The 14,660-nt window shown below is 42.0% G+C and overlaps 1 protein-coding gene across 1 annotated transcript in view; it reads left to right on the top strand.

The window, feature by feature from the left end:
* LOC129323399 (cytosolic phospholipase A2 epsilon-like) overlaps positions 1 to 14,660 on the top strand; it is an 85,359-nt gene that overhangs the window by 12,088 nt on the left and 58,611 nt on the right. The window contains exons 2-4 of the mRNA XM_054969932.1: positions 2,725 to 2,797; positions 5,505 to 5,641; positions 9,581 to 9,712. Coding sequence (XP_054825907.1) covers positions 2,725 to 2,797; positions 5,505 to 5,641; positions 9,581 to 9,712 — 342 coding nt within the window. The remainder of the gene's footprint in view (positions 1 to 2,724; positions 2,798 to 5,504; positions 5,642 to 9,580; positions 9,713 to 14,660) is intronic.

Genomic DNA, 14,660 nt, shown 5'->3' with positions numbered 1-14,660 from the left:
CCAAGAGTGGTAATGCAAATTAACTGGGAAGGAGAGGTCTAGCTGAATGAACTGGCAGTGTGTCATATCAGAGAATGGTGCCAATAGAAGCATTTAAACTTTCAAAATGCAGCTATTTGAGGTGTTTTCCTCAGTGGAAATACTGGCAAATTTCCCCAGACAACCCTGGACAAATGGCAGAATGCTTTGGGTGGAAAAATGTTAGGTGGAAAAATAACCATTAGCCATGTTAGAGTTCAAGTATGAACTCCTTCTTCAAAGAAGGATCCTCTTTTATCCTTTTGAGCCACTTCCTGCCTGAGGACCAGGAAGAAACCTTTTTTTTTTATTTCCAGGGATGTCACTTCCAGGTGATGTCATTGCCTGTACTCTTCACAGTGGGCCAACTTGGGCCCCAAATGAGCAGCCTGTTTGGGCCCAAACTGGCTCACTGCAATGTGCGGGAATGCTCTCAGGGCGGCACGATGATGATGCTCCTGAGAGTGATGTCATCGCGCTGCCCCAGGAACATGCCCAGGAGGCCTGTTTCTGCACCTTTCCCCCCACTGGCCAGATGTGGAGGTGGGGGTGGAGGGTGGGAGTGGGTGATCCTCCACCCCCATCAGGGGACCTGAAATCCCTAACGGTGCCTGCCATGTCAGAAGTAAAATATCACCCAACAACTGCAAAGCCCAAAAAATCAAAGAACATGGTAATGGAGCTGTGCCCTGACACTGCCTATTATTTACCTCTTTGCATTGCATTTTTTTCAGTGTGTTTCTCTCAGCCAGGCCTACTAAATAGGGTTGCCAGATCCCTATAGTCTCCCAGTAGAGGGGACCTGGTACTCACTGGAATGTCCCAGCACCAACTCAACAACATCACTTCCAGAAGTGACATCATCATGCTGGCCACAGGAGTACTCCTGCTCTTTGTGTGGAGCCAATTCTCAAAGGCCCCCTCCCCCCATGCAACTGGACTCAGCCCAGTCTGGTGACTGGCACCACACAACTTGGTCACAGTTTTTCTGGGGAGAGGCTGCCATGGGGAGGAAAGGAGGAAAAGCTAAAGTTGGGGGCAAACTAGGGTAGGCTGGCTGATGGGTGTCAAGTAGAGAAGGAAGCAGGAAAAGGGGACCGCTATGCAGGTTTTCAGGGAAGGGAAATAGTGAGGGAGGGGGAAATGAGTTACTCCCTGCAAGTCATTGTGGATCACCCACTTGTTTTAATAGATAAAAGAACATCCTAATTGAGCCAGATTTTTTTTAAGATGGTAGAAATCAAGTATAAACGAAACATATTGATGTTAAAGGATTCTCTTCATTCATCTTTTTGAAAAAATAACAAGGAAAGAAACAGAGCTATTCAAATTATTAAAGATGCCCCAAAAGAACTGAAAAGTTACTGTATTCCTGGAGAATATGCCTTAGTTTTGCCATAGCACAGCTATTAGTAATCTTTTTGTTTTGGATGCAGTCTTGAATTAACATCGATATTGTATTTGCATACATCTCATAAAAAGGGTAATCTGAAAAGAACATACACATCATCTATTGAACAAATCTTTACAAACCCTTATTGGCTACAAGTGCTACTTATTTTTATATTATCTAGCACAAAAAATAAGTTTGGGTGGTTGTTTAATGAAGATGAGAGCATGCAGTGTGCACACTTTTTCGTGGCTGAGAAAGGATAACAGGACAACTGGAATGAGCATTTCCATGAGGAAGCATCACTTCACATTCAAAGTTATTGGGAACAGTGGTTGACCTCGAGGCTCATTCCCATGTCCCACCATGTGCATAACCTACATGTGTAAACAGAATTATATTCAGGGATTGTTCCACTGTATATTATAGGCAATATATACAAACAATTTGGATAACTATTTTGGATATATGAAGAGTCAGATAACAGGGGTAGATGGGTTATATGGCATTATCTCAGTGTACAATTTACATGAGACAATTGCAATGTGCTCTGTGGGACTGCCCTTGAAAAATGATTGAAAGCTACAGCTGGTTCAGGATACTACAGCTAGAATGCTGACTGGAGTGGATTGGGGACCATATCACTCCAATCATGTTTAATCTATACTGGCTTCTAAGCAGCTTCTTGGCTCAAATGAAGCTGCTGATGTTGAACTTCAAAGCCCTTTACATAGCTTGGGAACAACACATCTTAAGGACTGCCTACTCTCATATGGACCTACCTGACCAACGTGCAGGGCCTTTCTTTGGGTGCCCTTGCTTTGTGAGGCTAGATGGGTAACAAACAGAGAAAGAGCCTTCTTGGTTGTAGCATCAAAATGGTGGAACCTCCCCAGAGAGAAGACATATCAGTTTCAGTTTGTATTCCCTTCCTGTTTCTGGGGTTGTTTGTTTATGTTGTTTTAAATTGTTTTTATAATATGTAAAGCTTGTTTTAATTATTTTGATTGTTTGCCACCTTGGAGATCCTAAGCTTTGTAAATAGTAGCACCGACATATATTTGCTGAATTACTGATATGAAAATACTTCTAGGTGTTTACAAGACAATAACCATCCCATGAACACCTTTCCTCATGTTGGTATACCATTTCCTCACAAGTGCATTGGAAGAGTTTTTCATTAAAGAGCCCTTGTAAAGCTTCTTAGCCCCCTTTGAGCTAGTAATGGTCTTTCCACACTGCGTATTTCTCTCTTCTTGCCATTTCCATTTCCTACATACATATTCACAAAGTTCTTGCATGTCATTATTATGCAGGTAGAGACATCACCTTGTTACATGCTCACAGTACGAGTGATAAGAGCAAGGAATCTCCGACGAACAGATACCTGTAAGTATTTTTATTATTCTCACTCACAAACTAGGAACAAGCAAGAAAATGCATGGAGAGTAGGGGTGTGCAATTCGGGTATATGATACCCGAAAAAAACCCGAAACAACCTGTTTCGGGTTGTTTCGGATTTTCCTGAAATGTTTCAGAAAACCCGAAACGTTTCGGGTAATCCGAAACAGCGATTTCCGAAACGTTTCGGGTTGTTTCGGGTTTCTTTTCAATGGGAAAAAGCCTCCCCCAGGCTTCCCGGATACCTGGGGGAGGCATGTTCCCACCGAAACAAGCCAAAATTGGTGGGGACCTTCCTCTAACTCCCCTCTAACAACCTCCCAAGTTTCAGAAAGATTGGACTTTGGGGAGCCAAGTTATGGCCACCCAAAACAGGTCCCCCTATCCTCGCCTAAAAGGGAAAGGTTTTTGCTTGCTGCTGCTGATCTCTTACGTTGTGGATGCTGCTGCTGATCTCCATGTTTCCTATGGGGGGGAATGAAGAGCTTGTCTTTCTAGGGGGGGGGCATTTTGCATGCAAAATGCCCCCAACCCTCAGGGGCCCTTCTCCTACCTTTCCTCCCACCCCCCACCAAAGCTTAGCCTGCTCCCACTTGGGAGGGGGGCATTTCATGGCCTCCCAAAGTAGGTGCTCTCCCCCCCCCTTTCTGCACTATTACCAGCTGGGAAATAACAGAGGTTTGTCTTGCTAGGGGTGGCATTTTGCATGCAAAACGCCCCTAACCCTCAGGGGCCCTTCTCCTACCTTTCCTCCCACCCCCCACCAAGGCTCAGCCCCAAGGCTCAGCCTGTTCCCACTTGGGGGGGGGCATTTCATGGCCTCCCAAAGTAGGTGCTCTCAGCCCCCAAAGTCCACCCCCTACAGCCCCTCACATACCCAATTCTCCCCCAGCTGCCACACACAGATCCAAATCCCCACAGTAGCTCCTCACAGGCCCAAATCCAGCCCCAGCAGCCCCACACAATCCCAGGAACAGGCTGGCCAGCCTTCTCCCTTTGTTTCCTATACTGTGAACTATAACACTGTTTTCCAGAGCAAATGTGCACAGCCCAGGGATGCCACAATGGTGGACACACTTCTGAGTGCCAGCTTGTCCCTGTGAAAGAGCACCTGAACCACAGACACCCTCCCTCAAATTCCCCCACCACCTACAGAGATGGCTGGCCAGCCAGCCCCATTGTTCTCTATGATGGGACCCAACTGGACAACAAAGAATAAAACACGAATAACACAAAGTTTTTTAAAAAACATTTCTCACTTTCAAAGTACAAGTAGGCAAAGCATTATGACACATTACACCAGCAGTCCCCCACACAGAAAAATAACACAACTCACTTAACATCAGAGAATCACAAAAACACAATTCCTGTCAAAAACACTTTATTTCTTGAACAGCTTTAGGTTACACAGCAGGGGGGCACACCAAAGGGCATGGCTGAAGTATCTTACACAAAAATAACACAACTCACTTCACATTAAAGAATCACCCGAAAACACAATTGCTTTCAAAAGCACTTTATTTCTTTAACTGCTTTAGGTTACACAGTAGGAAGGCACAACAGGGCGTAAAAGCAGTCTACTACACAAAAATAACACAACTCACATCACATCAGAGAATCACTCAAACACAATTGCTGTCAAAAAGGTGACTAAGAAGAGCCAAAAGAGAAATAAGTGGGGTTTATTTCAAATCAAGCCTGAATTCTCTCTAGAAGCTAAAATGATAAAACTGAGGCTATTGTAGTTTGGTCTCATCATGAGAACACAAGACTTCCTGGAAAAGTCAATGGTGCTAGGAAAAGTTAAAGGGAATAGGAAAGATGGATTGACTCAATAAAGGAAACCATGTCTTCCAGTTTGCAAGATCTGCACAACTTTGTTAATGATAGGATGTTTTGGAGGTCTTTCATTTACAAGGTCACCAAAAATCAGAAGAGACTTAATGGCACATAACGCACACACATAGACCACAGCCCCTGAACCTTTACTAAAGTATCTTTCTGAACCATCAGAAAACCCTATTACATATTACAGCCCTATTTCCTGGGTAGAAAAGCCCTCTTGAATAATTCAGCTTCACATAGTTTCCAGAAAGCCAAGAGAGTGAGAGCAGGCAGGCTGTTCCATAAGGTGGTGGCCACAATGGAGAAGGCACATGTATGGGTAGTTATTGATTTTGCCCATTTGCAGGCTGGCACTTGCAGGTGGCCCTGTTCAGATGAACAAAGTTGACATGGGGGAACATAAGGAGAGAGGCAGTCCCACAGATATGAGGGCTCAAGGCAATGAAGGGTTTTGTATATGATAACCAATACCTTGAACTGAGCTCAGTAATTAATGAGCAGCCTATGGAGTGACTGCAGAATGGGAAAAATATGTAATTTCTGTCAAGTTCCATATAATAGCCAAGCTGTGGTGTTCTGCACCAACTGGAGTCTCTAAGTTAATTTTGCAGAGAGACCAATGTAAAGTACATTACAATAGTCTAGTCTTGATGTTACTGTGGTGTGGATCTAAGTGGCCAGATCAGATGTATTAAGGTAAGGTTCATCTTCCAATCTAGAATGAATTGGAAGGAAGCATTTTCTTACAGAAGCAACAACTTGTTTCTCCAGCTTTAATGTTGTATCCAGTATATATATCCACTATATTGTGTCTGCTATCACATCATTTGTGGATTTTCCCCCCCAACAGTTAGCCACACTGATTGCTACTTGATTCTATGGCTTCCGACAGCTTCTTCCATACAATTCCGAACAAAGTCTGTTGAAAATTCCAAAGACCCTGTATGGAATGAAACCTTCAATTTCATGGTCCACAGTAAAGTGAAAGTAAGAAACCAATACTTCCTTCTTACTTAGTAAATTCCTATCATCCCGCTGCAATCTATGCAGAAACTGATTTTTCAAGAATTTGACGTAGGAAAACGTTTGAAAATGATATTGTATTTTGACTGAAATCTTTTCATTTTCTTTCTGAAAATCCTTTTGAAATATCTTAATATACTTCACAGTTTCCTCCCACAAGCTCATATGCATATATTGAAAGTAGGCATCCCATTCTCCCGGTGGGGGTGGGGGATCCCTCGCTCCCACCTTTCATGCCCTGCCACCACTTACATGGCTGGTGAGGGAAAAGGTTTGGGAACAGGCCTCCTGGGCACGCTTCTGGGGCCGGCGCGACAATGTCACTGACTTCATCGAGTTGCCCCAAGAGTGCACATGATTCACAGTGGGCCAGTTTGGGCCCCATACGGATCAAATCAGGTCCATTTTGGGCTCAAATCAGCCTGATGTGAAGTGTGTGCACACTCCCCAGACTTGCGTGATGACATCACTTCCTGGAAATGACATCATTGCACTGGTGCAGGCCCATGCTTGCGCGAGGAGCATCCTGACAGCGCCAGGAAGCTAAGTGCTTGGTCCCCCCTCCCACCAGGAGGGTAGGGGGACCTAGCAACCCTAATCGAAAGAGTAGCAAAAATCTACCTATTATTCAAACTACTTTGTGAGCCCAAGTATTTTAGTGTGACAGGGTTTTTTTTGCAATACTTTCTATGAATCATAAAAGTAAGAAAAATGCACATAGTGATTATTATCTCCAGTGTTTATATGGGGTGCCATGGATTGTCTTCATTCTCTAGCAGGCTTGACTAGAAGTAGCCACAACTAGGCCAGAAATGATAAGGATACACCAGAAATGATCAGCCATCAGAACGATGTGTTACCAGGGTTATCAGAGTACAAAAATCTTAGAACATTTGAGAGTGTTGGGATAATATTTGAGAAGGTTTGAGATATATATTTTCAAATAAACAGCATGTACAGAATTCAAACCTACTTCTACTTCTCATCTTAGGAAAACAGAAAAAAACCCTCATTATTACCCTTATTATCCTCATATTTATATATTTCTTAGCAATATTTCAGTACTGACTTCTTAACAATATTTCAATACTATCTATAATACAGTGTAATCTACTGGATTCAGATTGAAAGACATATCTATATGTATATAGTATATATATCTTTTCACTACATAGCAAATTTATCCATCCTCCAACTCCAAAATTTAAAGCTTAAAACAAACAACATCTCGGTGACCTCTACTAATCAAAACTCAGAATCATAATCAAATTTACAGGACTGATATGTCTTATTGATATATTTCTTTCCAGATTTTATCTATTATAAGCAAAATAATTTTCTCATTTCTCTTCAAATTCTTCAATTGGTCTTCTGATTATATGTTTCGTCAACTTTGCCATTACCACATATTCTGACATTTTATGTTTCCAGATTTCTCTGGTTGGGCATTCTTCTTCTTTCCATTTGCTTGTGATTACTACTCTAGCTGCTGTCAGCAGGTGTCTAAGTAATTCATGTAGTGTTCAGTCAACATTTTCTGGTATTCTTCCCAGCAACATAGTCTCAGGTTTTATAGCAAAGTCAATTTTTAAAATCTTCTGAATCTCAGCATGTATATCTTTCCCATTTTAAAATTTTTTTTGCATGTACACCACATATGAAAAAAGAACCATCTACTTCCTTCCACTTCCAGCACACCCCTATATACTTCTTAACCATTTTAAAAATATTTTGGGGTGATATACCATTGGAAAAAATTGTATACCAATTTTCTCTCAATGTTTGAATTGCTGTGAATTTTATGCCCTTAATCCATAAATTTTCCCACTGTTGGAATGTTATCTCTTCACTCAGATTTTGCATCCGTTTTAGCATACATGTTTTAACTTGTTCTGTTTCTGTATCATATTGGAGTAAAAGTTTATATGTTTAGCCTAAGATATAATTCTTCCACTGAGTAATTATCTTCTTAAAATCAGTCAGATCCCCAATTAGCATCTGTATTCCTTAAAGGCTTCATTTAATCAAGAGACCGCCTGAAGATATATCAGCCATTGTATTTTGATACCTTTGTCAATAATTACTTGCCACAATTTTATCTTCCCTTGAAAGTTTATCATATCTTGATAAATTATAAAGTCATTGGTTTTTCTCAGGTTCTTATCACAAAAGGCATCAATTGATGACATTATCAGTGATGTCGAAGGACATCCTCATTCTTACCAAGTCCCAAATTTGTATCAAACTGTCTTTTATCACATGACTTTTATGTCGTATCTTTGTTCCTCTCTTCAACCAGAGATAGTTATACAACCCTTCGGTCAGATCAGCCACTTCTAATCTTATTAGTCTATCCTTTGGGTTTTTAATCCAATCTGTAATCCACACCAGATCAGCTGCTTGATAATATAATATTTGGTACCATCAGACCTCCTCTTCTTTTTCATCTTAGTACCTTAAACCTTATTCTTGTTTTTTTGCCATTCCTGATTAAATGATTTATCTGTCTTTGCCAACTTTTCTGTTTCTTATTTTTTATGCTGATTGGTAACATTTGAAATTTAAAAATAATTTTTGGTAAAATATTCATTTTGATTGTAGAAATTCTTCCTATCCAGGCTCTTGGGAGCTGCTGAGGGAAAAGGGTTTTGACGCTGCTGAGGGAAGGTAACAGAGACAGCTGATCACAAACCTGTTCTGATACTTTGAAACATTCTCTGTTTATTAGTTTAAGAGCCATTCACTCCTATGTTCCATCTTGTAAATAAAGTTTATTTTTGTTTTGTTTAACCCTGGATGGCTGGAAATTGTTGGCTGAGGGAAAGGGAATAACATGCACACACGCACAGGCACACACTCTGGTCATGTTAAATGAGCCTGGTTTAAATGGTGGCAGCATATATATAGGGGAAATAACCTTCTAAATTAACCTTTCCCCAATAGCCCTGAGCTGTACCTAGGGTTGTCAATCCCCTGTTGGGGGTGGGAGATCCCCTGCTCCCACCCTCCACCCCTGACCCCATTTATCTGGCCAGTGGGGGGGATGTGCCACCTGGGACACGCTCCCAGGCCATGCAGCACACTCCTGCACACCACGGCAGCTTGATTGGGGCCAGATGGGGGCTGAATCAGGCCACTGTGGAGTGCAGCAGTGCTCCTGTGCTCCACAGCAACCCGATTCAGCCCCCTGAGGAGTGCAGGAGCGCTCCCAGGGGCGACATGTAGCATGCACAATAATGTCACTTCCCAGAAGTGATGTCATTGCACAGGCCAGGAGCATGCACGCACATGCGGAGACCTCCTCCAGTAAGTGCCAGGTCTCCAACCTCCTGCTAGGAGGGTAAGGGGACCTGGCAACCCTAGCTGTACCTTGGTTAGCGTAGATACATACAGGGGACTGGCTGCCTGTCTAGTGGAGCCTCTGGAAGATGAGAGAGAAGGACTCTGTGAGGCTTTGGGTCAGGGCTCTCCACCTGCTGTACTGGAGGCTGGACAGGTAGCATGTGGAGGACCCCTGGCCTTTACCTGCCTGGGTGGCAAAGGGGATGTGGATGGTTTGTGTGTGAGGAGTTCATCATCATAGGAATGTATTTTGTGGAAGTGGGGAGGGAGTGTATCTGTAAAGTGTCTTCATAGAAATGGTTCATTCATATGTTGATGTAATCAGGTTTCTATTTTTGTAAGAATAGAGGGAGGAAGGAATAAAGGCATGTTAGGCAGGGTTCAATGCCACCTTCATGTATGCTACTACTATACTTTTCTAAATTGAAGATACTTAACATTTTAAGCCTTCTTGCACTGCAAATATTTCATATAATTTTTTAATAAAATGGGATAATTTTACATGGTTCTTGTGGTGGGAGGGCATTATTTATCTATATATCTTGATTTTTTATCTGTCAGAACATGTTGGAGCTCAGTATCTATGATGAGGATAACATTTCCAATGATGACCACCTTTTCACTGTGCGCTTTGATATATCTGGACTTCCACTAAATGAAAAAGTTCTCATGCACTTCAAGTCCAATCCAAAAGTGAGTATTACTTTTTGCTTAAAGTATCTTCATCTCACAGTTCATCACTCTGATGTACAATTTAGCAATAACAGCAACAACTGCACATCTTCTAGACAGATTAGTGCCCCACTCAGAGCAATGAACAACATCAATGTTATTATTATCCCCACAATACAGCTGGGGAGCTGGGGCTGAGGGGAAACGGCTTACCCAAGGCAACCTACTGAGTTCATGGTAGTAGTTGGTTTCAAACCTGTGAAGTGCTGGTTTGCAGTCCAACCACTTAACCATTATGCTACAGCAGCTCTGTACACCTACATCATTTGTGTTATAGGTGTTATGATTTTATTGGCTCATAAACATAACCTGTAGTAGGAAGAAATTTAGACAGAGAAAAAATATCCTTATAATCCTTATCTGTGTTATTTCACCATTTCCTCCTTTGATCATTTTCCCTACTTATCCATTCTAGCTCTTTTTCCTATGAGAACTTGCTGATGGCAAGAAAGAGGATCGAACAGGCATCTTTTACACAAGCAGCAGAATAAGGGGAAATTATATGGAAATTCTGTGGGGATACACAGGACTGAACCAACATAGACTGCAGATGGGAGTGTAGCTTTGAACATTCCTCTCCAAGCAGAAAATTAGCACAGCAATGGGAGTGCTGGGCAAAAACGTTTATCAGTGATGTGATAATGACTTATTTGTAGGGAGTTTTTTATTTGGAAGAGCATTTGGAAATATAATTCACTACTGTCGAAGGCTTTTACAGCCGGAGAACTATGGTTGTTGTGGATTTTATGGGCTGTATGGCCGTGGTCTTGGCATTGTAGTTTCTGACATTTCACGAGCAGCTGTGACTGGCATCTTCAGAGGTGTCGCACCAAAAGACAGAGATCTCTCAGTGTCATAGTGTGGAAAAGAAGTTGGCAGGTAATTTATATCTACTCAGGAAGGTAGGGTTGGGCTGAGTCATCCTGTAAGAGTTTCCCAGGGTCTTCCCACAAGGTCTACAGGAAACCAACTCACACAGATTGGTACTTACACAAAAACTCCAATCACCACCTCGACAGAAAAGAGGCATAATAAAAACATTAGTAGACCTTGCAAGACGGATATGTGAACCGCACTTTCTCAATGAGGAAACTAATCATCTAAACCACGCACTTCAAGCAAATGGCTACTCCAGAAATGAAATGATAAGAGCAATTAAACCAAGGATAAATCAAACAACCAAGGAAAAACAGTCTCCCACAGGAAAAGTGTTTTACCATATATCAAAGGAATCACTGATCAGATGGGAAAGCTTATGAAAAAGCACAACCTTCAAGCAGTATTCAGACCCACCAGAAAAGTACAACAGATGCTACGATCAGCAAAAGACAGTAGAGACCCCCTAACCTCTGCAGGAGTATACTGCATACCCTGCAGCTGTGGACAAGTTTACATCGGGACCACACAGCATAGCATCCAGACAAGAATAAAATAACATGAAAGACACTGCAGACTTGGCCATCCAGAAAAATCAGCAGTGGCTGAACATAGCCTAACTCAAACAGGACACAGTATCCTATTCCAGGACACTAAAATACTGGACAACACTTCCAACTACTTCGTCAGATTGCTCAGGGAAGCCATTGAAATTTATAAGCATAAGCACAATTTCAACAGGAAAGAAGAGACCTTAAGAGTAAATAGAGCATGTTTTCCAGTCCTGAAAAACACCAGGCTAACAAAATACTCTATACCCGACTCTATATTCTATAGCCCTGCAGAGAAGATTAGCATATCAAGCACCAATCCATATGCAAAAGAACCTCCTCAGGATACAGTGAAGCCTCCCGCCATTAGCATTCCACACCCTGGGACACACCCTGTCAGGAACTACAATGCCAAGACCACAGCTGTACAGCCTGGAAAATCCACAACAACCATAATTCACTACCTTCCTCCTGAAATGATATAGTCTAGTCCACCTACTTAGGATTCTAAAATGCATTCTGCAGCATGTGTAGACCAAGCTTTAATGGACTGCAGCTATACATTTTGCAGAGCAACAATAGGGGTTACTATTAGAAAGCAATTTGTAGAGGTGCTTAGCTCATTAACTTTTCTCTTACTTCAGGATCATGAAGAGCTAGAGGTGGAGTTCCTATTACATAATAGGTGAGTATTGAAAAAGAAGGGAGGCTTGGCAGGTCCCCCTACCCTCCACTAACCAAGGTACAGCTAGTGTTGCAGGAGGTTGAAGACCTGGCACTTACTGGAGGAGGCCTCCTCACACACGTGCTTTGTGCATGCATGTTCCTGGCCTGTGCGATGACATTATTGTGCAGGCCATGATTTCCCCCAAAAGGACAGCCCTGGTTCTCGGCAGTGAAAAGAACAAAAGACTATGACCTGGTGGTGGCTACCACCAGCCTCTGGCTATCCCACAGCTAGAGACCAAGAAACAAGCCTCCAGCCCTGAGAGCATTAAACTAACTGAAGTCAGCTCTGTGACACTGGCATTCAGCAAGTTGAGTCCAGAAACAAATTAGCAGGTTAGCATGAGGCAAATTGGCCAAGCAACTGGATTCAGATAGAAGCAACACTCAAATAATTCCACACAAGATATAATTAATAAGTTTATTAAAGAAGTGCAAAATACCAATTACCAAAAAGCATAGAAGGATATAGCAGAAGAAGCAAATTTAACAGACTTTTTATCTAGGCTAGCATACACTAAGGATCCCTAAGTTTATTCCAGATCTTACCTTTAAGCAAATAGCAGAGTTCATCAAGATTTCCAGATGACAAGTCCAAAAGTCCATAGGGAGACCAACTATAGATTCCCACTTATAGCATGAGCTTCAATCCTTCTAGCAAGGACAGTCAAAGAACGAGACAAGAAGGGACCATAAAGGGAACCAAGGAAGAACTCAGAGGAACAGTGACTAAAGCCAAAAGATACCTTACCAAGGAAGAACTCAGAGGAACAGTGACTAAAGCCAAAAGATACCTTTTTAAAGACATACTGACTTGCAGCGAGTCAGAACAAATTAGCAAATCTAATGACTAATCTGTGAGATTAGTTCTGCAGATACTAGGCTCACAGATAAAAGGAAGAAACTCATTTATTTTTAATTCCAGGAGAATTTGTGCTAATTAGCCAGGATATCAGAGCTGGACTCCCCAAAGTGCCAGCCTTGAGAATTTTCACACTTCCAGAGACAGGCTCTTATCAGTCTGAGAGCCAACAGTACCATTCAGCCTCAGTCTTCAAAAGGAAAAGTTGTCTTTCTCTAATATGGGTGGCAGGGGTGGGGAGGGGGGGCATAAAAGTTAAGGCCATAAACAAATGTATACCAGCCAAAAAGCCTAATTCAAAATAATTGATCTGAACAACAAGAAACAAAGTAAGTTTCTAGGCAAGTATATTGAGGCACATCAATAAAGCAACATTTCTCACACTTTTATACCCAGAATACCTATCTGTGAAATGAATTATTAGAATTTAAGGAACATTGCTCCAATCCTGTTGTTCTTAGAAGCATAAAAACACACTCTCATGCCATACCATATTAATATATCATAAAATATGTTTCATTTTCTTTTAGTTCAATTGCTGTTGAAGCTGTCATTACAAATGGAGTTCTCCTGGTAACATTTATTTCTCTGTGTTTTCTTGCTCTGTAAATATCTAATACATGCAACATTAAGAGCTTTAAATCTATATGCAAGCCAACAATGGAATGTCTCAGATTTCTTGTGAGATATGATTGGAATGAAACTGAGTGTGACTTTCCTCTTGAGCTACCATGTACCATCTCCTACAGAGGATGCCTGATGGTCTGAAGAAATGGCGTTCTCAAACATTTTTGATGACTTGATGAAAAAATACAGGTGGATAAACTTTATAACCTTCACAACTAATCTTCCATCCTGCTTTAAACACTGGATGATACCAAGACTATAGCCCTGTACAAATATCATATTTGTGTACAGTTTCAATGTATGTTGAAACAGGAATGGGATCCAGTTTGGTGTAGTGGTTAAGAGCGTGGGACTCTAATCTGGAGAACTGGGTTTGATTCCCCACTCCTCCACTTGAAGCCAGCTGGGTGACCTTGGGCTAGTCACAGCTCTCTGGAGCTCTCTCAGCCCCACCCACCTCACAGGGTGTTTTGTTGTGGGGATAACAATGACATACTTTGTAAACCACTCTGAGTGGGCATTAAGTTGTCCTGAAGGCCGATATATATATATCTAATGTTATTATACAGCTGGACCCATCCTACATTTATGTGTATTCCTCACACACAGGCACAGTTTTTTAATGTGTATAAACAGAACAGGTATGTTCATATGGTCAAGAATGCTGTTTTTTTTAAAAAAAAAATATATCATCAGTCATCAGAACAGAGCCCAAGATAGGACAAATGTAAGTAGGTTGAGGGTAGAGATGGGCACGAACAGCAATATGAACTTTAAAAAGCCGCAAACAGCCCAATCAGCTGTTTGTGAACAAGCTGTTGGTGAGGCCCCATTCTAAACGAACAGGTGGTCGTTGCAAGCCTCGTTGGTTGCTGTTCGTCAAGCCAGACAATCTGGCACCTGCAATCAATTCCCTTGGCAACCGGAGGCAGGGACTTCCTGAACTCTGTCTGAACTCCTGCTGTTGACCTGGAAACCCCAATCTAAGCCCAATTTAGCTTGATAGGCAGGTCTTCCTTTCAAGCGTGCAGCTCCAACTCTGTTACAAGGAAGCAAAGAGCAGGGGGAGGGGGGCTGCCAGCTCTGGTTTTGCAGACAGTGGAGAGGGAGAGACAGTTGTTGTTGGCATTTTGAGAGAGAGACAGGGAGAGTGCATTGGAGCTTGAATTTTCTTTGTGTATGATGGGATAGCCATCTACCTCTTTAAGTTCCAGGGCTGCTGCCAGGCTCTGGGCCAAGCTATTATATATTATTGGTACATTTCCTG

Source organism: Eublepharis macularius, chromosome 2 (genome assembly GCF_028583425.1).
Source record: "Eublepharis macularius isolate TG4126 chromosome 2, MPM_Emac_v1.0, whole genome shotgun sequence".
Lineage (NCBI taxonomy): Eukaryota > Metazoa > Chordata > Lepidosauria > Squamata > Eublepharidae > Eublepharis > Eublepharis macularius.
Note: the sequence above shows the minus strand (reverse complement) of the source record. Positions and strands in the feature narration are given on the sequence as shown.